Here is a 26,545-nt window from a genome sequence, read left to right as displayed (position 1 = left end):
TACTGTAGGTCCGCTGTGTTTTATCTTGGTTCTTCCCAGCAACAAGCAACCCCTGCAGCACTGTCTGCACCGCGAGCAGGTACCCGTCCCTCGCAGTCCATCCTGTGGCCATTTCCATGCGTTTTGGCACGGGTTCACGCCGCGCGGAGCGTACCACACAGCAGCCTTGTCACTGGCGCATCTGGGCACTCCGTCTCCTCCGCGAGCGGTCAGGAGTCTGCCACAACGTGAAACCACAAGGGAGTCAATGCCCACCTCGCCCTCTTTGCTACGCGGCTACTCCGATGAAGTCCGAGGTGGGCAGGCAGCAACCCCGCAGCGAGGAGTCCAGAACCGCGCAGCAGCGATCACAGTTTCCTGATGGTTCAAATTGAAGTTTCGTTACTGCCTCTGTTAGTGAGAAGAAGTAACCATGCAGGCTTAGGGTTAAACAGGCACAGGCAAACCTCTCCACCCAAAACCACCTAATCCTTTTTAGGAAGGGCTCACGCTCCATGAAGTTACCATGCCTTGTCAATCCAACCCTTGCAAGGGGGATGCTGGCCTGGAGGGGAAGACCAGCTGGGAGAAACAAATCCAGGTAGTGCCCAAGAGATGCACTCTTCAGAGGAAGCTCTGCAGAGGGCTTGTATTTGGCTAACGCTTAGGTGAAGATGCAAGGTTCACACACAGATCTTACAAACTGTCAGAAATCTGGTATTTCGCACAGATTGATGCGACCTGCTGTCCAACAGCAGCAGTTTACATTATGCGAAAGGTGTGGAGATGAAACAGTTGCTTAGTACAAGTTGGCTAGTTATTCTCCAGTAACAACTGTATTACTGGTAGCAGCAAGTAGTTGTTGCTTGTTAAAGACGTCTCTGTTTCCTGGCTAACCAGGATATATTTCTTCATCTAGTTCCCAGCAACCTAAAGATGTACTTTTATAGTCAGCTGGAAATGGTCTGTGCACCCAGACAACACGAGTGTCTAAAGCATGGTGGGACAATGTCAGAGTTAAAGCCAGGTGAGAAAATTTTTCTTGGTTTGGAGAAAGAATGAGACTATTTGTGCTAATAAAAAATTAGACTATATGTGTAAAACGCTTGTGCTGACTTTACACATGGCTGTTGTCCTCATTTTAAATGCAAGAATTACGACAAGTAATGAGGTTTCTGAGAACACTCTTTGGCTGAGAGCTTGCTCTGCCTTTTGTCAATGTTTGATTTAGTTTACAACGGCAAATGCGCGCACCCATCGCCATGCAGCGGGTGGGAATCGCGCACCTGGTAATTTAGGGTCAGTGGCTTGACATGGCACTTTCTCTGTAGCCTTTGGATCTCCCACCCCAGCAATGGCTTCCCTCTGCCCAGCTGGACACCCACCCCATGCTCCCCCCAGCCTAGTGCCTTTCCCCACCAAAACACTGGGCTTCCTCAGGGGTCCTCTTCACTCGGTCTTGCCCCCACCCACCTTCCTCCATGCTGGCTGCCATACACCCACAACAGCTCTTGCTGGTCTTACTGGACCTGCATCAAAAAGTGCTGCTCCATGTTTACCCTCTACTTCTCCTCCTCCTTCAGTGCCTGGTACTGGCCACATTAACTGCACCCTGACAGTGACAGGTCCCTAATGGCCCCAAACACTCTCCTTGCTGCAAAAGGAGTGGATCGGTGAAAAACAGAGGGGAAAACAAATGTTCCCATGGTCCAAGTGGGGTGCAGGTGAGGGGCCGGGGGCAGAGAAGCAGGAGCAGGGGGTAGCCCAGAGCAGAGCACCCCTGAGGGCACACACGGCTCTCAGGACCACAGGTGGGCATTGCTAAGCCATCCCAGCATGAGGGAGTGGAAAAAGCCCAGCCTTGTTCTGGTGATGTGTGTAGGCAGGAAGGGCTGGGGAAGGCGATGACCTCAGCAGCTCACCAGGCAGGGAGGGGACAGATAATTTGTGTGGACGTGGGAGCCCAGTTTGCTGTGACCAGGGGGCAAGTGCGGCAAGTCCCGGGGCAAGGTGACGGTGCAGATAGGTTGCCCTAGTTCACAGCGTGCCAGTAACACATGAGCTTGCCAATTCAGAGCACGCCAGGGTGACCAGTGACAGGCGTCTGTCATGGCACCTTGCCTGTGATACCTATTTTGGCCTTCCCATCAAGTGAAACACCATGGCTTGGGGACACGGTATGGACAAGCCATCAGGACAGACACTGGTGGTGAAGGACTCTGGTCCAGTCACCAGGTGAAATCCTTGCTCACGTGTGAGTTTGGGGCTGGAAAATGGAGGAAGAGACCAGAGCCATGGGAGGTCTGCCAGGGCATCCTGATGTGGCACTTACTCTGAGTCTGAGGTGTCAGCATGTCCTGTTCCCACATGGACATTCATGGCCATGCCGTTGAGCTGGTCTCGAGACTGCTCCCTCCGAGCATTTTTTACTGTCACCCCTGAGTCCGAGGGAGAGCGGACCCCATCATTTGTCCCCAGAGATGTAGTCCTGGATGAGATTGTGGTCTGATTGTAATCCGACAGCTTTTCCCGCAGTCGATTCTTCATATTCTTATCCACCAGCGGGGGAGGGTAGGTGACTTTATTTTTTAAGATGCCTGTTATGGAAAAGAGGGAATAATGAGAATTCTGAAACACAGCAGTAATTTTCTTTATCAAGCTGAACACATCCAAGAAGTGACACTTTTTCTTTCTTAATCAGACTTCTAGTTTGTCATGTTATTTCAAAATCAGGAGATTAGACGTCAGCAACTACCTACTAGCTTCCCATGGTGTATCTGGTTACACAGGTTGGAGCCATTAGGAAAATGTTCTTCCCTGAGAGCTACCAGGTGAACTAATTAATACTCATTAACCCCCCAGTCTCCCAGCCTGTCTGTAAGGCTAGGTTGGCTGTGCTACCTTTCCTCTGCTCTGGCTGCTGGTTATTCTGGTGGGAGAGAGGTCTGTTCTCCTTCTGCTGTCCTTCGTTCTCCTTGTCCTGCGGTGCTTCGTTGCTGTGGTTCACCTGGTTTTCCCTGTGAAGCTCTACGTTGACCTTGGTCTCGACTTTGAGTTTCTGTTTCCCGCTGGGGTCCTCACCATCGCTGGCTGTTACGCACTCTGTGGGCCAATAGGGTTTCACATGATTGGGAAGGGTATCAACTGCAATGCAAAAAAACACTAGCTCGAAAAACACTTTTGATATGTCTTCTTAACTGCTGCCCAGCCAGTCCTGTTCCCTGTGGCTGGGGAGGAGCAAAAGCAGCACAATCTTTCAGGTGATCCTTGCTGGACTGCGCTGCCCTCGGGGTGCAGCAACCTCCACAAAACACACCTGGTAGGATGGCAGGGTGTCCAAACCCTTCCCAGAGCAAGGTTGCTGGCTCCATTATGGAGAACTATGAGGCAAACCTGCCCTTTCAGCTCTCCAGCGCTGGCAATCCCACCGGCTCCTTGGGGAGGTTGGCTTCTGAAGGGTGAGGGCACCCAAGGCACTTTGTGCTGCGTCTGTGCAAAGCACCAGCACACAGCCTGGACGTTTGCCAGTCCAAGCTGACTTATGATTAGGACAAGATGAACTATGCCTAGAAACGCCTGCACCCTTCCACACAGTATTGATATTAATGGCCAAGGACCTCCAACTCTTTAGGTCCAGGACCTCCCCAACACCATTAAATCCATATGCCTGTATTGCACGAGGGGAGGGGCAGGTGTTTCTTCCCCCTGCCCTCAAAACAAACAACTTCTTCCTCCTCTTCTTCTTCCTTCATTTGAGACTTTGCTGGCTGGGTAGCACCATTTCCCAGTGCTGTGGGGACCCACCTGCAAAGCCCACTCTCTGCCCGAGCACTGTAAGTTGCAGATTTGCTCAAGCATCCTTTTACTTGTCCTCAAACACCCCTGTGAACAAGCCTTTGGGAGGAATAAAGGTCTCTAAGCTGGAGACAACAAGAATCTCTGCAGAAACATGGCACAGCAGTAGGGATGCTGTGTTAGCCATATGGTAGTCTGGCAAATTTGTTTCATCTACTCTAAAGCCATTTTATAGAAGGAAATCAACCCATTGCTCTGCCCTTGCACTGGGAGTACCTTTGGGTGTGCTGTGGAGTGGGCCACGTTCATTATTTTTGGAAGTAGATGTATTCCACTTTTTCTCTGTCTCGAGCCCATCATCCTCACTGTCCGATGAATGGGAAGAGGCGTAAGAGCTGCTGTGTTCATCAAGGGACAGTTCGCTGTCAGAGTCTGAGTCGTGCTCTACAAATGCAGAAAGGGGAAACACAGCGATGAGAGTGTGGACAGGAGTTGAACAAATCTATCTGACAAACGCACAAGGAGAAAGAAAAGGCCTGGTTCAGGCCATGCTGGGGATGAGCTCTTACATCTGTAAATGTACATAGGATCAATTCACATGGACTGTGGTACCCATCTAAGTAATTACGGGAAGCACACCTGCTTGGCTCAGCTAGTGGGCAAGACCTTTTATGTGCATGGGAGGTGCAGAACAGAATGGGGACACTTTTTTCCCTGTTCAATATGCAGAACAGTAACTCTGTAAGATCTCAGTCAACACACAGGCAAACCAAGGTACCCAGAAATATCAATAATCTGCAAACACACTTAAAAAACTTCAAAACTGCTACAAGGTAACAAAATTTAACTTTAAGACCCAAATGAAAGGGAATCAGACAAGAGACACTTCCCATTTTCTTGTACAAAACATATAGCAGCAAAGGAGGATATTGCCTCAAGGTCTCAAATGTTAAAAGATCTCCAATTAAAAATCAAGAGCAACAGCACATAATCTGCGAGAAAGAAAGGAGACACCAGAAACTGTCAACAGCTGTGACAGCTGTCAGATTAGAACTGAACCATCACAAGAGGCAAATACATGAGATTTCCATTCCAGGATTCCCTAGTAAGGCAGCCATTGCATAGCTTGCTATGCCAAGTGCATAATAAGGAGACACACCAAGTCAGACTAACTACTCTTCCTATTACACAAGCCTTTGAAAAAAGTGCTGAGAAGGAGAAGGCGCATGACTGGGTCAAAGCATTTAGCAACAATTCTTACCATTGGATTTTGATGGATTCCTATGAAAAATGGAGGAATCTGCTTCAGTCTGACCAGCCCTTGCTTGACTTGAGGATCCACTTAGCTTATGAGCAGCCTCATCCCTTTGAGAACAAAACCAGAGGACAACTTTCTTAGTCACTTTACTGTTCTTAACAACAAGGCAGACATGCAGCTGAGATTCTTCTGGTCAAATGCAGACAGTTGCAGTGGACGCTAGCCAGCCTGTGCTTGATTGTCGATGTGGTCACTTTTACAGCAAGACATAGGCTATCCCAATGTATCTGTCTGCGTTTGGCCACATGAATCACACTCTGAAAAAGCCTGAAGTTAATAAGCTAAATTGCACTCCTTGAGCTACGTCTGAATTTTAACAGGCAAGCAGCACGGCCCATATAGTTAACATAATAGTTACGTTAACTGCTGTACTGTTGGAACTCCCCACTGAAGATGCATGCAAAAGAAAATGCATGAAAGAAAATGACAGTTTCATAAACCAGAACTATTAAGACATAGAACAAGTAGCATTTGAACCACAACATTTCTGTTTTCCACAAGAGCAATGAAAAGGGAAAGGCAAGCACCTGAAAGCCATGCACCTGCCACCTGATTACCTGAGAATATAAGCAAGGTAGCTATTGTGGCTCTTGGCTGACCTGACGGTGCTTTCTAGGGAGACAGTGGATTCCCCGAGAGTTGTGCGATACATATTTGGCTCTTCTATATACGTGTTGTTACAGTTCAGAGATCGCTAAAGGGAAAAAAAAAGACACAAAGCAATAGTAAATGATCCTACCAAAAGCCCATGTTAGCCGTGAATGTATTAAGTTTTGAGGGAACCAAGTGGTTTTTGACGTTTTCTTTCTTCTCAGAAGTTTTAATTAAAACAGAAATCAAAACTTTTGAGAGAGGCCATCAGTAATCGTAGTACACGTCACTGAAAGCAATCAGACAAGTCACTTAATTACGGACAAGACACCCATAAATTTATTTTCGGTAACTTCTACCAGCAAGAGGATGTTTGTTTCCCAGTGCTTTCTCCTTACAGTTAATAATGTGGCTCTTGTTGCAGTGGAATCGTCTGGAAGAGGTTTCTTCCCAGTTAAAGTGTTCTTCAAGTGCTTCCTGACTTCTTTGTTAAATACGCAGTGGAAGAAGAAAATGAACAGCCCCTGCATCATTTTAGAGAGAGGGAGAATAAATGTAAATGATTCATTGCTACCAAACTGCAAACACAGGTACTGGAGAACAGCCGATTTGAAACAACCCCTGAATTCTAGTTTGTAGTCCATGATTTCAACAGCAGTAACTATTTTCTGGTTTTGACTGAAATAGCACTGATTGATTTCCTAGGACTTCTTCATAATTTGCTTCCAAGTTCAAATGTACATAAAAGGGCTGGGAAAATATACACAATGATGTGTCTGTCCAAAATTTACAGAGCAGAGCTTGTGGCAGGTGCTACCCTCCCTCAGTGTTTGGGAAGAAACTTTCTTCTCAAAACATCCAACGAGGACCTCAATGTCCCACTGGAAGACATTACAGAGAGTTTCAGGATTTAGATTTTAGAGCTTGTACACCGTTGATGAGACAAAATCAATTGCAGCACATAAAAAATATCACAGCCTTTAGTGAAAACCTCTGGAAATTGAGAACTTCTGTGGTAGGTTTCCTTAATACTGTCGCTAAGAGAACTTTAGAAAGCCTTATGAGATGTGGAGAAATACCGGGGGCAGAGAGGTCCCAAATTTTGCCCCATACGTTCCTTGGTTCAGCAATACCTGCTGGTGGGAGAATTACTAAAATGCCCAGGGCTGAGCAGTTGTTGGCTGCTGGGAACACACACTAACAGCCTTTGCTGGGGGCAGGGTGCGTGCCTTCAGATGCATTTGCTCTGAGTGAATTCATGCAGCTGCCAAATTGTTATCAATTTTGGTAGGAAATATAGTATATAGAAGCCAATCACTCATGAAGTTGCAGCTGTACCAACATCACAAGGTGCCTGCGTTTCATGACTGCAGCCAAAGCAATTGACTTAGAGTAACTTTAAACTTCAAGCTCGCTTTCTAAACATTCAATCAAATGCGATCTTAGCTGGCATTAGCACTTTGGGATTACTCATTAATAAAATTCACATAAATGTCTCTTTAAAAATATGAGTTCAAAGAAGGCAGTGACATGAAACGCCACATTCCACTGTGCCTCTCTGGGCAAGTTTGGAGAATTCCAGCTGCTGACTTTCCTCCCTCTCATCAGGTTTATATTTAATTTAATTTTATTTTAGGCTTGTGGAAGCCTGGTTTTACAGCCTGAGTAGGTGTACTTATTTCAGAGCATGCCAGCTGCAGGGGCAAAATAACCTTGCTCCAGGCTGGCCTATCTGGTGTGCTTCCAAGGCATGGACAGTCATCTCCAGAAAAGATCCATCACACTTCTTTTTCTCTTTACACTTTACAAGAGTGTCCTGCTAGCAGTAGCTGTTATAATACTGTAGGCACTTGCCATGACAGTTACTGCCATCTTTGGTCACATTAAAATTGTGACCAACATGAAGCTTCATGACTACTTCTGTGACAGGTCTCCTACAAATAACTATTTTCTGCATCTTTAATCAACAAATGTGTACACTAGGACAGGCAACCCAGTAAAACCCTAATGCAATGAGTTTTATTTGAAAATCATTATTTGACTTATTTCCACGAACAGTAACTTAATTTGTGAAAGCTTTGAGCTTGGAGCCATCCACTCTGGGTGAAATAAAACAGTCGCTTTGCGGTAGCAACAGAACAACTGTTAACAATGAGCACACAGAAGACAGTAACAAAGGTTTTGTCTCTGGAAAGACAGAGGTATAATTATCTACTGTTATTTATCTGTCACAGGTTACAATAGCAGAGCACTTATCTTTAGAATGACTAGAAGTGAGAGATGCAATTACTCAAAGTTATGGTTCTGGTGAAAAGAACCCTCTCTTTGAGAAAAGAGAACAAAAATTGTACTTGCCATCTTTATTTTTCTTAAGTTAGCTCATGTGTAGTGGGTTTTTGGAGGTCTGGGTGCAGCCATGTGCCCACCAAGTTCTGCCACGGACAAGATGTATCCAACTTACCTGCAGGCAGCTGAAAATGGCAAAGAGATAGTGAAACGTCATGACGTCGCTGTTCACCGCCATCAGCCCCAGCAGCCACGTGGCACTGATGAGCAGCAAGAGCAGGAATGCCGTTCGCAGCACAGAGCTGTAAAGCCAACACAGACGGGCATTTGCAGCATGACAAGATACAAGAGAATAGCCCAACTTCTCTGCACGGGCAGTGCCACGTGCCCAATGATTTGCCAGCTGGAAAGGCCCTCTGGGAAAATTAGGACAGTGTTCACCAGGTGCAAGTTCCCAACTCTCTCACTGCACTACTCAATGACTTAGCACATTCAGGTTAAAAAAAAGGTGATTTCTTTTCAAGTTCGTTTCCAAGGTTTTCTTCAAACAAACCAGGCTGTTTGCCAAGCCCATGCTGTTCAGCCTTGTTGACTCTGAGGAAGAGATCTGGGTGGTAAACGGCCATGTCCGTCTCATTTCTGTTTGTCAAGTTCACTCTCACATTCCTTCTCAACATTACAACAGCCCAAGGTTTTGGATCAAGGGCACTCAGGGGAATATTTGTTTGCTTAAAAACTTTATTTCCACAGACACTTTCAAAATATGGTCACAATTCTAGTGGCAAAAGTTTTGTATTAGGAGTAAAATAGCTGCCATTAAGTAGCAATTATACTCCACTTGTTTAGGGAGATTTAAAAAAGAAACTTTAAAAAAATTACCCAACAGCCAGGGCTGAATAAATAGCTGGAAGAAGCCTTTTGAAATCTCACACAGCTACCTATTTGAAAAAAGAAAAAAGGGTCTGTCTTGCCACTAGCTAATCACATTTCAGTTCACAGCTAAATTCTGAGCTTTGGGCAAAACAGACGTTAATGGGAACAGGCTGCCACAGCAGGTTGAGAAGGCGGCAGGTTGCAGCTTGCGAGGCTTTCTGCTCACCCTATGGGGAGTGGGATGGGGGGAGGCTGGCCCTCATCATGGGAACCTCAGCGGATCTCTGCCACGACAGGCATTTGTGAGGGGAGACCTCTCTGAGCCACGGGCGAACACAGGGAGGCCCAGAATTACGTCTACCTGGGCATGCCACAGGCAGAGGTGAAGTGACAGTGTAGTAGGGAGTGTGATGAAAGATTTGGAAGGACTTTAATGATACCACCCAGAGACCAGACCTTTCCCTGTCCCCTCTTTTCTCCTGTCTACACTGGTTGGCGGTGCAGCGCAGCATGCTGGAGGTTTTACAGAGCCTCCAAGGGAACCTCAGGAGTAGGTGCTGTTGAAGAAGCTCCAATCATCTCTACCAATGCTGACTGTCTCCTCCAAATATCTTTCTTGTTTCCCGCTCCAACACTTGCTTTTAGGCAATTCTGTCCCTTTATTATTCCTAGCCCGAACTTTTTCTGCAGGTTTTTGAACCCAAACTTACATGACTCCAGTTTTTTCAAATGAACGTTGCCTTCGTCCGCATGATGCTTTCATTGCTAGTATAAAGATGACAGTGTTTATCTGAAAGGGAAATTGAAATAACAGCATGGATTCTTTCTGTACATCTGTTAGAGCTCAGTTTTCAATGAAACTGCGATTTTTATCCTAAAATGGTTTGTAGTGCCAAGAATATTTTTCCTTCAATTTACAGGTTTCTGAGTTCCAAGACTCATCACATTTTAAGCCAACATAGTCAAGAACATTCTGGGACTTGATCTGGATGAAACCCAGTAAGGTGGCCCTAGGCAAAGAGGCTTGAATGAAAGATAAAAAGTCAAGAATGGCCACCCTTGTCCAGACCAGAGTCCACTCAGCCCAACACCTAGTTTCAGCTGGACCAAACCAGAATATAGGAATATAGTAACAGGGCAACCATTCAGTGATAGTTCCTCTGAATACTCCTCCAGCCTCCACTGATTTCCATGGCTGGGATGTACTAGGTGGAGTGGGGTGTTTGTACTTAATCACTCATAGTGAACATCAACACTGAAAATTTGTCTGGTCATTCCCTTTCTGAAACTGTGTAGAGCTTTACCACTGCCACTGTCCTGTTTCTGGGAGTTTCTAACTTAATTTGCTGTGGAGGAATGATGCAGCTCATCCTTTTTGTTCTGAATCTGCTGTCTCCTGCTACTGCTTGTTTTGGAAAAGACACTAAACAGTTGGCTCCACAGGCATTTTCTCCAGACCACCATGCTATTACAGGCTCCTCACTTCCCCCTTCTCTGCAGCTTCCCCTTCTCTAGGCTGAAAGCTCCTAGTCCACTTAGTTGGTCCTCCAGCTGGGGTTGTCCCTGATGTCTCTGATGACTTGTGACCCCAACCTACACTGCGTCCAGGTCTGCTTCATACTTTCTGAGATGAGGAGACCAGAACTGCACTTGGTATTCAAGATAGAGTCACACCATGAAAGTTTATCTTCTGTTGCTCTGTTACTGAGGGAAGCTTTAAGGGAGACACCAGCCCATACTTTTAAATTCCTGAAATTGGAATTATTTGGTAGTTCTTTAGGACTTCTGGATGAAGTGACTTGCTATGGCTCATTTTGTTGATTTGTTTAGTAAGATCACCAAACAACCCTTCAAACATGGAACGAAGCAAACGGGGTTTCTGGCTATTGCTCCAGCCATCCTTTCACTGGCAAGCAGCCCTCTGATTTCCAGGAGCTTAGCTCACGTCTTATCTGTTTAAGCAAAGAGAGGCAAGCTCGAGTACTTTGGCTTTAAATGTAAACAATACAGTTGCTTCGCTTTATGACAACCATTTGACAAAATACAAAAGAAAAGGTGGCAGTAAGGAAAAGACAGCAGATGCCAACTACACCATACTTACAACTACAACAATTACGATGGGCCCAGCGAAACTCCAGATAAGGGTGTCATGAACAGACAACCAGCAGAAATCAGGGTTCCCATAGCCTTGTGGATCCAGACCAACAGCAAGCCCTGGGTCACAAAATGAAGAGAAAGTACATCAGAAAGGTCCTGCTGAGATCATCTATATAAACAGGCACATTTTTAAATCACTGTCTGACAAACAAGATGATAAAGGCGAAATGTGTTCAATGGGACTGTTTGGGAGGTCAAAATCAAGGTAAACGTTGAAATTAACCTTTTGTAAATAAAAATCTTTACACTGGTCGATCCATATCAAATGATTCTACGAGTTTTGCCTACCAGAACAAATATCAGCTGAATAAAAATGACAATAAATGCAAGTCCCAAATGAATTCTGTTTCAGCACAGTTTTATAGTCATACTCACACAGTGTGATGAAGCCTTGAGGGTGAGTGACATGTTGAGGAATTTCAATAAGCCTATGCAGCAGAATGACATGAATCATAACTGAGAGGATGTCAATACTACAAAAAAAAAAGTGCATTCTTAACTGCCATGAGCTTGCTGTCACTAAAATTACACCAGAGACAAAGGAACCTGGGAACTCATGGGAGTTAACTGCTTGAGCTCAGGTGAGATTCATTTTAAGCTGCCATCCCAGGTACCTCACCTTGCTTTCAGCGCTGTTTGAAATGGAGTTTGCCAATGCCCTCAAGGCAACTGAGTGAAGAACACACCTTTTATTGTTTCATTTTTCTAACACCAGACAATTCCAAGGGAGTCTCTGAGTCCAGCCTCCACCTGCTGGTTTACAGTGCTGCCGGATTTGGTGACCTACACCTTGCCTATATGGCAATGGACCGGGATTGCTGCCTTTGACCTGCAAAATCATAGAATCATAGAAGGCAGCCTGTTGCAATGCTTAACAATCCTTTTGGTGAAGAAATTTTTCCTATTATCCAATTTAAACCTCTTCTGTCACAACTTGAGGTTGTTTCCTCTTGTCCTATCATTTGTTACTTGGGAGAAGAGACCAACACCCACCTCACTACAACCTCCTTTCAGGCAGCTGTAGAGAGCAATAAGGTCTCCCTCAGCCTCCTCTTCTCCAGACTAAACAACCCCAGCTCCCTCAGCCACTCCCCATAAGACCTGTTCTCCAGACCCTTCACCAGCTTCACTGCCCTTCTCTGGACACACTCCAGCACCTCAATGTCCTTCTTGTAGTGAGGGGCCCAAAACTGCACACAGTATTCAAGGTGTGGCCTCACCAGTGCCCAGTACAGGGGCACGATCACTTCCCTGCTCCTGCTGGCCACACTATATCTGATACAGGCCAGGACGCTGTTGGCCTTCTTGGCCACCTGGGCACACGGCTGGCTCATGTTCAGCCGGCTGTCAATGAGCACCCTCGGGTCCTTTTCTGCTGGGCAGTTTTCCAGCCCCTCATCCCCAAGCCTGTAGTGCTGCAGGGGGTTGTTGTGACCCAAGTGCAGGACCCGGCACTTGGCCTTCTTGAACCTCATAGCATTGGCCTCAGCCCATCGTTCCAGCCTGTCCAGATCCCTCTGCAGAGCCTTCCTACCCTCGAGCAGGTCAACATTCCCACCCAACTTGGTGTTGTCTGCAGCCTTACTGAGGGTGCACTCAATCCCCTCGTCCAGATCATTGATAAAGCAATTAAACAGGACTGGCCCCAATACTGAGTCCTGGGGAACACCACTTGTGACCAGCCACCAACTGGACTGAACTCCATTCACCACCACTCTTTGGGCCTGGCCATCCAGCCAGTTTTTGACCCAGTGAAGCGTACTCCCAGCCAAGCCATGAGCAGCCAGTTTCTCCAGGAGAATGCTGTGGGAAATGGTGTCAAAGCCTTTACTAAAGCCCAGGTAGACACCATCCACAGCCTTTTGCTCATCCACTAAGCAGGTCACCTTGTCATAGAAGGAGGTCAGGCTGGCCAAGCAGGACCTGCCTTTCATCAACCCATGCTGACTGGGCCTGATCATCTGTTTGTCCTGTATGTGCCGTGTGATGGCACCCAAGATGATCTGCTCCATAACCTTCCCCAGCACTGAGGTCAGACTGACGGGCCTGTAGTTCCCTGGATCCTCCTTCCATCCCTTCTTGTAGATGGGTGTCACATTTGCTAACCTCCAGTCAACTGGAACCTCTCTGGTTAGGCAGGACTGCTGATAAATGATTGAAAATGGCTTGGTGAGCACCTCTGCCAGCTCCCTCAGTACCCTTGGATCCCATCCAGCCCCATAGACTTCCGTGTGTCTGAGTGGTGTAACAGGTCGCTAACCATTTCCCTGTGGATTATGGGGGCTTCATTCTTCTCCCCATCCCTGTCTTCCAGCTCAGGGGGTGGGGTACCCAGAGAACAACTGATCTTGCTATTAAAGACTGAGGCAAAGAAGGCATTAAGTACCTCAGACTTTTCCTCATCCTTGGTCACTATGTTTCCCCTCCCATCCAATAAAGGATGGAGATTCTCCTTAGTCCTCCCCTTTTGTTGCTAATATATTTATAGAAACACTTTTATTGTCTTTTTTGGCAGCAGCCAGATTAAGTTTTAGTTGGGCTTTGGCCCTTCTAATTTTCTCCCTGCATAACCTCATGACATCCTTGTAGTCCTCCTGAGTTGCCTGCCCCTTCTTTCACGGGTTATAAACTCCTTTTGTCCTGAGTTCCAGCCAAAACTCTCTGGTCAGCCAAGCCAGTCTTCTTCCCCGACAGCTCGTCCTACAGTACATGCCAACAGCCTGCTCCTGCACTTGTAAGATTTCCTTCTTGAAGCATGTCCAACCTTCCTGGACTCCTTTGCCTTTCAGGACTGCCTCCCAAGCGACTCTGTCAGCCAGTCTCCTAAACAGGCCAAAGTCTGCCCTCCAGAAGTCCAAGGTAGCAGTTCTGCTGACCCCCTACTTACTTCTCCAAGAATCAAAAATTCTATCATTTTGTGATTGATATGCCCAAGATGGCCTCCAACCACCACATCACCCACAACTCCTCTGTTCACAAAGAACAGCTCCAGTGGGGCGCCTTTGCTCGCTAGCTCACTCCCCAGCTGTGTCAGGACCTTGTCTTCCACACACTCCAGGAACCTCCTGGACTGTTTCCTCTCCGCTGTATTGTATTTCCAGCAGACATCTGGTAAGCTGAAGTCCCCCACAAGAAAAAGGGCTAGTGACCATGAGACTTCTTCCAGCCTTCTCATCTGCCTCTTCATCCTATAACAGACTACCACCACAATAGCTGCCTTGTTGGTCTTTGCCCTGATTCTTACCCATAGCCACACAACCCTACCGTCACCATCATCAAGCTCTACACAGTCAAAACACTCCGTAACATACAGGGCTACCGCACCACCTCTCCTTCCTTGCCTGTCCCTTCTGAAGAGTTTATGGCCATCCATTGCAGCACTCCAGTTGTGTGAGTCATCCCACCATGCTTTCGTAATGGCAACTATATCATAGTTTTCCCACTGCACAATGGCTTCCAGCTCCTCCTGTTTGTTGCCCATGCTGCGTGCACTGGTGTAGATGCACTTCAGTTGGGCTATTGATCCTGCCACCTTTTTGCGGGGAGAAGCCCTAATTCCTATGTGACCATTCTCAGGCGCTTCTGCTGTTTCTAACACATCGATAACCCTTGTGTCTTTGCCGTCACATGGATCTCCATCCCCTGCCTCCACTGACGCAGCAGACTGAAGGACCTCACTAGCACATCATCCCTCAAACATCGGTGTCCTGCCCCAGACTTATCTCTAGTGAGTCTGGTTTTATCCCCTTCTGCCTTCTAGTTTAAAGCTCTTTCAATGAGCCCTGCTAACTCCTCTATGAAAATGCTTTTCCCTCTTTGAGACAGGTGTACCCCATCTGCAGAGATCTTCCTTCTTCAAGACACAGAAATTGATCTCTGCAAGGCCAATGGCCAATGACATATGGTAAATGGCTGCAGCATGTTGTCTGGGCATGGGGGGCACCTATTGCGTTGAGCGTATGTCCTGACTGAAGCAGACGGCCAAGGCTGATGGCAGTGCTGTTCTCGACAAGGAGAATTCATGTACAGTAACAAACACTTTTTTTGAATTGAAGCCCGTGTGCTTTGATGAAAAGACACTGAAAAAGGGAGAGGTAGCTGTGCTTCACTGTTGCTGCTTAGAGCTGGCCCACAGCCAATATTCACATCTGGTACAGGCCTATGGTCTATGAAAATTAAACTGGTTATTTGGCAAAGCAGTGGATATTGGATCTGTTTTCTCTGAAATGTGAAATGAGATAGGACTGGTCTCCCTTCCTGCTCCCATTGGCCCTTCCACCACCCCTTTCAGCAGTTGCCATCCAGAAAGAATTAGCCATAAATGATTAAGGGACCATAAAGTATTTTATACAGATGTAATTCTATAGACACAGTCTGTTTCCCAGGACTTGATTTCCCCATTAGTGGGTCTTAAACTACAGTTTGACCAAGCATCTGGCTCTAAGAGTAATTGGCAGACAGCAACATTTTTTCACTCTCAAAATCCTACCCATTAAACAAACGGGGCAAATTGCAGTCTTCAGGTGCGTGGTTCAATTTTTACTGCAGTCAACAATACGTGAAATAACACTTTACCCACAGGCAGAACTAAGCCAATGCAATGTAATATAGAGAATCGTTTTGGCACATCAATTAAATGCTGCAGCCTGGCTGTCCTGAGCAGACTGAGTGGGCAGGCTGTGTGACAGCTCACTGGCGTCTGCAGAACTGGGGCTGGTCCTATAGCCAAGCATCCTGTGAGGGCCAGCACCCACCCCAGGAGTGTGCCAAGAGCACGCCGTGGGGAGGTGCTGCCTGAGGGGCATATTTCGACCCTTCTGAGCTCCTGTGGGCTCAGCAGCCTTACGTGACTCAGGTGGCTGTGGGTCAGCCTCACCTCTCTCCTGACTCATCATCTTGCTTAGTATTCACAGCAAACAGCAGATTTGGAAAGTGCCGTTTTCTGGGGGATATTTGTTTTAGGGCTACATAAGAACCTGTTTTAACACGAGCACTGTAGTCTCCATGGCAAAGCAGATACTGCACACATATGCCAATGGTTAGTGTGTTGCCATGAAGACATGCAGAACTGGAGGGGTCTTGCTGGATGCCAAACCCAGCCCTTTGCTCCTGAGGCAAGGAAGTCATAAAAACCCTCTCCTAGATGGATCGAACTACATTTTAAAATGAGAAAGCTTAAAGCAAGTTGAAAATGTTCCCCTATTGCTCCTCATGGAGGAATATTACAGATCCACACTGTTTTAAGTGTAAGCCTTCTTGCAGCTTCCATCCTACTTTTATTCATGGCAATTTGCTTTTCTATGCTCTGATTAAAAGTGGTTCTTCCCTGTTGGAGTGTTCCCTATGGAAATGTTTTACCAAGTTTCTTCCCCCACTAAGGGTCAAGGTTCCCTTCTGCAAGCAGCCTGGTCCCATCGCAGATACCTTAGGACCAGTGTGTCCCAGCTTGAAATGAATGTCAGTTTGAGCATGGAAAATAGAAAAAATAAATAAACAAAACAGAGTAAAAACACTGCTACTGTAAGTTAATTTTTTTCAGGATAGCTATGATAAAGATGAAATGGGCTAGATAATTATCTTCCGAATAAAACAAAAAAGTCCTTTGGATGTCCAAGTCTAAAATTCCTTCCTTTATCTAGACTTATCCACTATTAAGAAACATACCCAATCCTTCTTACATAAAGCAATTTAAAAGAAGTTGTGTTTAAGATGCATGTTACGAAGTTGGAACCTTTTTACTGTTTAGATATTAGAATTTAAAATTTATTAAAGACGCTTATTTAAAATATGTACAGTAACAGTTATCCAGGGGCAAGAAATCCCATATTGTGCTATTTATGATGAAATAATTTTCTCTTCAGATGTTTTCTAAACCTGGAACGGCAAGCTAAAGGCTTAGTTTTCTTTATCCTTCATTTCACAAAATCCTCTGACTTGCTCAGTAATAGGGATTGACTTTTCATTTAAATAAACTGCAAATTCAGTAGATTCAGAGATTAAACTACAGGAGACATCCTGGAACCATAACTCATAGTTTTAAAAGTGCAAAATAGTTCCATATCTAAGTAGAAAAGTACAAACATGGTGTACTTGTATGTTTAGATTGTATAATACTGCTGTTGAGAAGGTCTGAATTAATTTAAAATTCAGGAGAGAAACTAAACATGAAACAGAAAAACCTTCCGACAAAATTCTTGTAAAGAGTTACGTGTTCAGAAATGCAAATTGTTTATTGCTACTAAATGATAACCCTTCTTTTCTACCAGAAATGATGCTGCCAGTTATCTGATTGCACTTCAATGTTCATGAATATACCGCAATAGTCCTGTATGTATTGATAAAAGTTACACAGGTCTGAAATGTTTTAGGATGTTCAAGGATGATTTCTATTTAAAATGTCAGGGGTATGTCTAGAGTAGCAGAACCTTCTGGGCTGTGCCTTCCACTGTGTTCTGGATAAAGTGATAGCAGTAGAAATTACTTATGTACAAGGTGATATGGAAAAACTTACCAGCTCTCGGTAGAAAGAACCTGTACTAACCTATGCTATGTTTTGGTATTACACTTAAGTAACACAGAAAAAAACCCACATATTTTTAAGTCTAACTTGTTCTATAATATTTTTCCAAGTGTGTATAAGTGATAGCTATTTGTTGGATCTGAGAGACATTTAAACCTCTGGCATTGCTGACAGTATGTTGTTATCCATAAAAATAAACATAATTGGATAAAAGTTAACTGTCTGCCTATGATCTGATTTCCCATATGGCAACAGATACACACTGAAATAGTTGAACCAAAAAACCCTGCTCCAACTGTTCTGCAAAGCATACTTCCTAAGGAGCTGTCTGCCTGAATTAACACAGCACCATGTGCTTAGGGTAGTACTGGAAATGTCTGATTGCAAAAATAGGCATGGTGAGGGCGGAGATCGATGTGCTCCTGTGGATCACCCTGGAATGGTTTAAAAGATTACTGCCTCCAGCTTTTCATTACTTTTCCTCAACTGGAAGTTATTGCCTTTGTATCTGAAATGAAGTAAAAGACTGCTTGAGTATTTCCAGCTTGTTTTTATGCCAAGTAAAACAGAACTGCTGAAATACCCTTCAGGAAGCGTTTACTGCTGGTCGAGGGTAGGCAATGGAAACGTCCAGTGAAGGGCAGTAATGTCCCGCGGGCAGCTTCGCTTCTGAAGCCACTTCAGCTACCTCCCTGGGAGGTTGTGTGTCCATATCTCAAGGTACCAGCACCAGGAAGGAAAATTTCTGAAAGCTACTGGCAAAGTTGTTAAAATAAAACCACTGTAATTCCCAAGCAATGTTATCGAGTCATACTTTAATCTGGGTGCAATTATGTTTATCTTACTGTAAAACCATCAGTATCACTTCAACTGGGGCAACAGATATTTGGTACACAGATCTGCCAAACTCAGGCTGACTTCTGCTAGACGTGATTTGGTTTGCCCTTGTTCAGGAAAACACTGAAGTGACAGCAGTAGTTGAGTGGACCCACAGCTGTCTAGGATGGGGTAACTTTCCTGAATCTGGCCAGTGAATCACAGAATCACAGAATGGCAGGAGCTGGAAGGGACCTCTGGAGATGGCAGGGAAGGGAAATGAAGTTGATTTTGGGGTGGTTGAGGGTACCTGTTATGATGGCAGGAATGCCCCAGCCAACAACGTAGTAGAACCGCATGTGCCCGAAGTTGATGTTCCTCACTTCAGTCAGCATCCGGTAGATGTGGAGCTGCTCCACGAACATCCATGCAAAGGTGCTCATGTAGAAATAGTGCAGGAGGATGGCAATCACGGTGCACACGAACTGCAGAAGGGAAATGGCAGGGAAATTAGAGTTGCTCTTCTTAATCACAACCTGGTGAGTCACCGGCTCCCCTGTGAAGCTAAAGGCAAGTGTAATAAAAAGGTTTTGGCAGAACAAATATACTGCCATTGATTAAGTTTTTCAGTGTTTCAGAAAAGCTGTTCATACTGTGAAAGCTTTTTTTAAAAAAAAAAAACATAAAATTATGTGGCCTGTTCTGAGCCTGGTTCAGCTTTACCTTATCAACCCAACATGCTTTTGGTCACTGCCCTTGCCCTCCACGTTCTGTGGCTAATTTCTCTGTGCATAGTTGCTACAAAGATAGGCATTTTAGCTATTCTGATCTAATTCCTTCTGCTTGCAGGAGGGGCAGGGCTGGCAGAGCTCCTGGCTCTTTCTCCTGGTGCAGAGCAGGAGGTGGGGATCCTCCGTTCTTCCGCTTGTATGGGCCTTGCCTGCGCAATGCCACTACATCAAACTCAGCCACAGCGTGTTTAACTGCATCAGCTAAACCAGTCTCATTGCAAAGCCAACAAATTGCTCCTGAGAATGGCCACCCTCAGCCCCGCACTGGCTCGGTGTCTCCCATTTCCACATCAAGGGCAACCCTACGGGTTTTTGTGCTACTTCGATCTTTCCAGAGAGATAGCCCTCTCCAAGGAAGCAGGCTATTTTGGTACAGTTTGATTTGTTTTAAAGCAACCCATGTTTTGTGCCTGATATTAGCAGATAAAAAGGTAGAAAGAAACTCTCCTTGTGTTTGGCAGAGGTGGAGTGGAGGTATGAGAAGATCTTTGGTCTTTAGTTTAGGACCTGTGCCTGAAAAAGGCCTTCTTGCTCGGAAAAACTTCACTTCTGGGGACAAAAATCCATGAAGCTTCAGCCCAGGAAAAGTGAACGTGATGAACATGAGCAATGGATGATCTGTAGACTTTAACCAAAGAAATCCAGCCTTTCTTTAAGGAACTTTCTGATCAGTTAAATGAAATGTCTGTCTCACAAATAGATAAAATTTGATGTGATCTTATGATCTAACATAAGCTCAGCAGACCATTTTGCCCCTACATGTCTGTGTCACAGGTCTGAAAAGGTCTGTTCCATCTACAACTCCTTTTCTGGGACTCTTTCAAAAAAAATAATCGAGAAGCAAAAGCATGGATGCATCCATGGGGTAAGGTAGTGACCACCTCTTTTGTCCTTGCAGCTCTGCCCTTCACTGATTAACCCTGCAGCCCCTGCACATCTTCTATACTTCATCAAGTCACAGAGGATGCCTGGCCATGATCACTGGACTAAAATGATGCAGCTAGAAGCAGATCACCACCCACTTCACAGATCAATCTTTTACCTAATGTCAAAATCAGAGTATTTGTCTACAAAGTGGGAGAGTGGCTTCTAGGCTCTACCTTGCTTGAGCATGGGGGGTTAACCCCTTTCCCATCCACTGCAGAAAACCACCCTAACCACCAGGCTGTAGGATATTCTCGGTCCAGAAATGCTCAGCTCTGCCCTCCTCTTGAGGCTGTGTTACTTGCAGTCAGACACAGAAGTCATGAGGGCAAACAGAAAGCAGGCTAATGCTGGCCAGGTAGTTCACATCTTCGGCTAGGAACAACGGGATCTGGAGCTTCCAGTCCCAGGTTTGGATTTGGCTTTTATCCTACGTCAGCAGCACAAAGTAGACCACTCAGCTCTGCCAGGCTGAAAGTAGCAAAAATGAAGGACCTGCTGAAACCAAAGAGAATGGGAACTTAGGGTGACTAGGAGTAACAGCTACAGTGGGAAAACTGGTAGTTGAAGTCATCTTTGTGACCAAATGGCCACCGTGAAACCTCTGACCTTCACAGACTTGCATTTCTGTAGTATCTGCTATCCAGCTTCCCTCCCAATTTAATAGTTTGATGGGTGAAAACAGGAATGACCACAAGCATCCGACACCTGAATCGAAATCTTGCAGTTAACCTTCACCTTTCGGAAGCAAAGGAAAGGATCTTGCCAAGGATCTGTTGATAAGCGTGAATTAAGAGCACTTCGTGTAACCATTAATTTTTTTTTCAAAATGTTTTACATTGTGCTTTGGAATCTTTTGTTCCTGTGCAGCACTGACTCTGCTTTCAGATTTTGGCATGACTTTTTAGTGTTTTTTTTCATGGTATAATGCTCAGAAACATAAGTTTCCCTGTTGAACTTTGCCGAGCAAAGGTATCACACAAAGACTGCCAACTTTCTGGATTCACTTACTGCTTCAGCTTTATTATAACACCAAGTGTTATTGAAAATGCAGCTCACCAAATAAAAGACCTTTCTTCCTTCTATGTAAGCAGGGCTTTTTCTGTTCCTACTCGCACATGCATATGAGTAGACTGCTGCCCTGAACATTACCTTTTACAGGTAAGAAAAAAGAAAGAAAATAAATCACTTTCTATCAATAGTCCAGGGAAAGATTAAAACCTCACCCAGAAATGAGACTGTTAATTTACAGAAACCCATAAAAGCCAGGCTGGGTGCCAAGCAGTGCAGTATTATTTGTGCTCCAGCATTTTTTACCTCTTTATGTTCATCAGTGCATGACTCGTTAGACAACTCTCATTCCATACAGACAGATGAATAATTGTCTCAAGCAGAAATGGCTTACAGCCCTCCTAACTTCTCAAATTGACTGGGTAGGATGTAAGAAGAGGTTTTCTGCAGTATGAAATATATTCTGTAAGTTAAAGATCTTCATAAGTGGGTTAAAGGTTTGGGGTGTTTCACTGAGTCCTGGTAACAGTACAGGACATGATCACACATGAGCCCCAAAGCATGAAAATGAGAAGGAACTAAAGAGAACAATCTCACTAAGTATGACCATTAGTATCTGTGGTATTGCTGCAACGAACTGTTTTACTACTCTTAGAAACCTTGGCTTGGTGCTTCATGATATTATGAAAGGAATCTGGAAATAAGGAGCCAACATTTACTGCATAATTTCTGGTAAGATTCTGCAGGGATGTGGGCTTGGCCCCCTGCTCCTCAGTATTCATGCTGAAGAACTGAAAGAGCATAAACTCCTTGCTAGTGAAATGCAGTGAAGAATGAGTGGTGTGCTCAAGAAGGCATGGGAAAGGTCAAGTTACATGGAGTGCTGTGGAACAATTGGCAAGGTGAGTTCTTTTGAGCAAAATTATTTTAATATGCAAACTCATACATTATGAAACAAAGACAACATGGGTCACACATGACGTGAGACCATATCCCAGAGGGCAGGTCACTGCAAAAGATCTCACCATAGCAGCAGATAAGGGACCGGAGTTCCTGGTGCAAAGGAATATTGGAATATGGGACTGGAAGCGACAGTACCAGCTGGAAAGCTTCACCCAGTTTAGCATCCACAATTTTTCAAAAGATAAAGTGGAGGAAGATAGCCCAGAAAAAAGGCAACAGAGTAATTTGAATCTTAGAAACTGAAGAATTTAAGCCACTTAATTTTATTTAGTTTTCCAAAAGACTTCTCTCAAATTTGCTAGGAAAAGTTCTTGGCAGCACTCAATTACTGGAAGCTGAAATGTCAAGGTCGGATACTTTCGAAAACGTACGTTTTATCTCAAATGGATATTAGAATCCAGGGTGACACATTAGGCTTAAGTTACACAGCAAGTAGGGCTGCGTGGTTAGGCACCATGGTGTCATTACCATAATGGTGATACTCATTGAACGTAGGCATATTCTCCCATTTCTGCTGCTTGGACTATGTGGAATCAGCAGGGTTCTTTACTTTTTTGTGTGTGTGTTTTCATCTCATGATCGTACTTCCCTCTCGAAGTTTAGACTGAAACATGTACAGTAATGAATTTCTAGAAGATAAATTTTCTTCAGTGTTCAGATGATCCCTGCACTAACATTCTAAATATTCTTCGTATCTGTTAAGGGCATTCTTTTCATGGCATGTCATCCCCCACCTGCCTACTGCCTGTTTGGTACAGGCGACCAGGAAACTTGGCAGTGCCAAAACCCCTGCCTGCTTGTCTCCTACCTGTCTGCATGGCGACCGTGACTTTCAAGACGGGCACTACTAAGAATCAGCAGCAATACTACATATAATGCTACATAGTTCAGATAGCAATGAGGTCCTAGGTAGGGAACATACACACTTCACATGTGGCATATATCTCATATTCAGTCCATTCAGAGCTTGCGTTTCTTGACATGCACAATGTTGGAAGTGCCTGCACTAGCTTTGGCAACAGATATGATAGGCTGAAGCCAACGACCACTGTGGCTGGAAGGCACAAAGCGAAGCGACCGATTTCCTGCTGATTCCTGGATGCAGCAAGCTGTCCCATGCCTGGCAAGTGGCTTCTCCAGAACAGCCATGGTGGGTGTGCAACATGCATATTGGCACCTGAACAGCAACACATAGTTGACAACCTACCAGTCAACACCAGGAGCCGTTTGGGCTTGTGAGGTACCTGCTGCAGGAGAAACTGGAGAGCCTCCTACTGAACAGATAGAGCAAGACAGAAAACATACTAATGGAAAGGAAGGAAGAAATCAATATTCAGGGTTCAGTTCCTGGGATAAGCCTTCAACAGGGCTGCTGTCATACATTCTCTCAAAATAAATATAGTCCTGTCTCCTGCCATTAATATTAATCATGTAAACCACACAAGAACATATTAAAAGTCTGATATTTTTCACATTACTGTTGAGGCCAAGCAGAAGCAAGAAAGAAGAGAAGTGAAACAGATGGGAGCAGGTAAAAACCACAATATGAACCCCCCGATTTAAAGCTTGACAACAGCTCTAGCAATAAACACAGAGTAACTCTTACCGGGTTTTCAGTCTGGTTGATTCCAATAAGAAAGACAAGCTCAGAGAAGAAAAGGGCAGCCACCAGGTTTTTGTGGATACTGTGCAAGTTGGAACGTAGCGTGCGGATCAGGACCAGCAGTATGAAGGTGATCAGCAAAGCCACCAGTGAGATGGATACAGTTGTGTAAGTGACAATCTTCAGAGGAAGCACCTCCCCATTCTGTAGAAAGACAGATTGACAGGACCTCTGTAAGTTTCTCCTTCCTTTTCCTCCAGTCAAATCTACTACTCAGAATGTACTTGTTTTCATTACTACTGAGCCAATGTACAGATTTGCTTTAGGACCAACAGCAGTGGATGATACCTACCACCTCATGACTCAACATACTGAGTGTGTATGGGCAGCACCCAGAGGGTGTACTGACCAGGTAAGAAGCTCCTCTCAGCAGACCCAGTGGTGGGTGCTGTCAGGCACGGGGCAATGCACTCCTGACACACTACAACATGGGATCGATCCGCTGATGATGCTCTGAGTCATGCTCAAAGCTAGAGCTCAAGCTCTGAATCAAAGCCCTTGAAAACCAAAGCCCTTGAAAACTAAAGCCCTCAAAAATCACGAGCCTGACATCACCCACCTCTCGTTTTGAAATGTCCATCAGAACAGCAAAGCTGGTTATATGGTTGCACTGGCAAGCAATATGGCTCTGGTTTCTGGAAAACAACTCACATCCTCTGGAGGACCAGGCACCTGTCCCGCCAATCCTGTGGGGAAAAAAGGCATTTCTGAGTGCCGTCTTCTGATCTCCCCTCACCTCCCACTGCTGCTCTCCAGGGCAGCTATTGTTCTGCAACCAGAGAGGACTGTAAGTACCAAGACAGAAATGCTTATAGCTGTCACCTGCCTGAAAGAGTATCATCAACTTAAAAAGACTTCAGTTGAAGCAGTTTCTGATCTGACAGCTGGCTTTCCTGGCCAAATTTTCTGGTTTTATAACAATCTGTTTTGAGTTTGAAAAAAAAAAAAAAAAAAAGATTTGAAACACTTTGCTTTTGGGCCAGTGACCACACAAGCAATATGGGGAAGCGATTGCACAGAGCAAACTGGCTGTAGCAAAGGTAAAAAATACCAAGAACGCTGGGAGACATGTTTTTGAGTGATCTCTATTTCCCTAGACCTAGACAATGCTTGCAGAGCTCTTACGTGAGATGTGTTTCAGCAATAATGATTTTGTTACAGTGTTCCTCTGAAAAGTACACAAGAAAAGGTTAAAACCAGTAAATAATACTCTATATCAGGAGATCGCTTGTATTAACTTTGGGGAGGAACTGTTCCCTTACAAGTTCTTCCCTGTGCAGCCTTGGTTAGCTCCAGTGACTTCGGAAATTATTTTGTATCGATATTAATTACTCTATTCTGAAGTTAATGAGTAATAAAAATAGTCTTGTAGTTACTGAAAGAGTTTCAATTAGATATGACAGGAGATCTTTTTCATTCAGCAATAAAATATTTGTTAAACAGTTTTAATATCACTTTCTCTAGAAAAGTACTCACTTTTTAAAAACTCTTTCATTACATGCAGTTTAAGAGCTGCTTTTCAACTGTGGCTGTAGAAAGACGTAACACAGACAACAATGCCATTGAAGTTGCCAGCAAATAGCTAATAGATGAATCATTTTAGAGGTAATGAGTTATTCAAGCCCATACGATGTTTAAAATTTTATGAAAAAGGACTTGCCATGCCCTCATAATTGGCAGGATCATCTGTACGTACAAGCAAATATACTACTTTACATGCAGAAAAATGGAGTAGTTTATTATTGCAAACATAACAGATTTCTGCTGCCTCTTCGATCCTTTTAACAACATAATCTCCTGAAACTTCTCACTAGGAGGCAAACATTTCCTAGGGTAGTTTGCTCTTTTTTCCAGCACAGAATATTGCCTTTTAATGGATTTTCCCATAGATTTACTGGAGTTTTTGGATTACTAGGAAACAAGTAACAGCTATTCCTCTTACCCTGGGCAGACAGTATCATCCTCTCACTATATACCTGGTTTTATGGTTGAAAATTGCATTATATATGTAATAGTTACAATATTGTGAAATTGTAACATACAGAACACGCAGTTACCCCTCAATGCATTTTCTTTTATCCACACTCTTGAAATACATCCAACAGGACTGTGCTGTTTCCACAATGCCATAAATGCAACGAAACACGAGCATAACAGTTCTTAACATTTTTCACATTTTCAAGAAAACTATCTCTGTATCTTTAACTTTACTGAATACAAAAGACGTAAATGAGCCACTTTCAGAATACTTCATCTTTTCCCTCACACTTCCCTCCTAGAGAGTCAAATATTTTCTCCTTATGTTCTGCTTATGTATTACCATTGCTTCCTAACAACTGGAAGAGGTCTAAGGTCCCAAAGAAGGTATTTCCTCTCCCTCCAATTTTTCACTAAAACAAATGAAAGCAAATCCACAACAGCTGATGGAATGAAAGGCAAGTTGCTTCTTATCAGTGCAACTGTCTTTGGGTTGACTTTTGCTTCAAACATTTGAGATTCAAAAATCTATAATCTTTACATGTGTAATTTTATCTGCAAAACCTCAGTCCTCCTTTTTACCAACATGAAGACTTGGTTATGCAATTTTTTTGTGTTGGCACTGGCTGAGGCATCAAGGGGTGCGTGCCTGCTTGCCATATACTCTGTCTGTAGTCACTGGAGTGTAACAGAAGATTCAGACCGTGCAAGAACTGAATCATCTCCTGGAGATGCCCTCCTAAAAAGAGGGCATGAGGCAATGAGAGTCCTGACTCAGGGCCCTCGGACGAGCCATGAATTCAGGCACTGAGTCCAACTATGCCTGTCCAGATATACATCTGTGGGCATAACGCATGAGCAAATACAAGGAAATCGTATTT

General features: G+C 44.6%; 1 protein-coding gene across 3 annotated transcripts in view; it reads right to left on the bottom strand.

Annotated features, from left to right (window-relative positions):
• Positions 1 to 365: 365 nt before the first annotated feature.
• CELSR1 (cadherin EGF LAG seven-pass G-type receptor 1) overlaps positions 366 to 26,545 on the bottom strand; it is a 175,033-nt gene continuing 148,853 nt past the window's right edge. For 2 of the 3 annotated variants that reach the window (XM_086473819.1, XM_086473825.1), the window contains 13 exons: positions 24,247 to 24,373; positions 23,631 to 23,831; positions 18,646 to 18,820; positions 10,944 to 11,056; positions 9,553 to 9,632; positions 8,145 to 8,271; positions 6,082 to 6,207; positions 5,650 to 5,786; positions 5,036 to 5,139; positions 4,051 to 4,218; positions 2,881 to 3,123; positions 2,312 to 2,576; positions 366 to 390 (listed from right to left, as the gene is read on the bottom strand). In XM_086473819.1, coding sequence (XP_086329945.1) covers positions 366 to 390; positions 2,312 to 2,576; positions 2,881 to 3,123; positions 4,051 to 4,218; positions 5,036 to 5,139; positions 5,650 to 5,786; positions 6,082 to 6,207; positions 8,145 to 8,271; positions 9,553 to 9,632; positions 10,944 to 11,056; positions 18,646 to 18,820; positions 23,631 to 23,831; positions 24,247 to 24,373 — 1,891 coding nt within the window. The remainder of the gene's footprint in view (positions 391 to 2,311; positions 2,577 to 2,880; positions 3,124 to 4,050; positions 4,219 to 5,035; positions 5,140 to 5,649; positions 5,787 to 6,081; positions 6,208 to 8,144; positions 8,272 to 9,552; positions 9,633 to 10,943; positions 11,057 to 18,645; positions 18,821 to 23,630; positions 23,832 to 24,246; positions 24,374 to 26,545) is intronic. The other variant, XM_086473831.1, reaches the window with a different exon arrangement.

Source organism: Leptosomus discolor, chromosome 1 (genome assembly GCF_034619465.1).
Source record: "Leptosomus discolor isolate bLepDis1 chromosome 1, bLepDis1.hap2, whole genome shotgun sequence".
In the NCBI taxonomy this organism is placed as follows: Eukaryota; Metazoa; Chordata; class Aves; order Leptosomiformes; family Leptosomidae; genus Leptosomus; species Leptosomus discolor.
The sequence above is the reverse complement of the archived record's forward strand: the minus strand, read 5'-3'. Positions and strand labels throughout refer to the sequence as shown.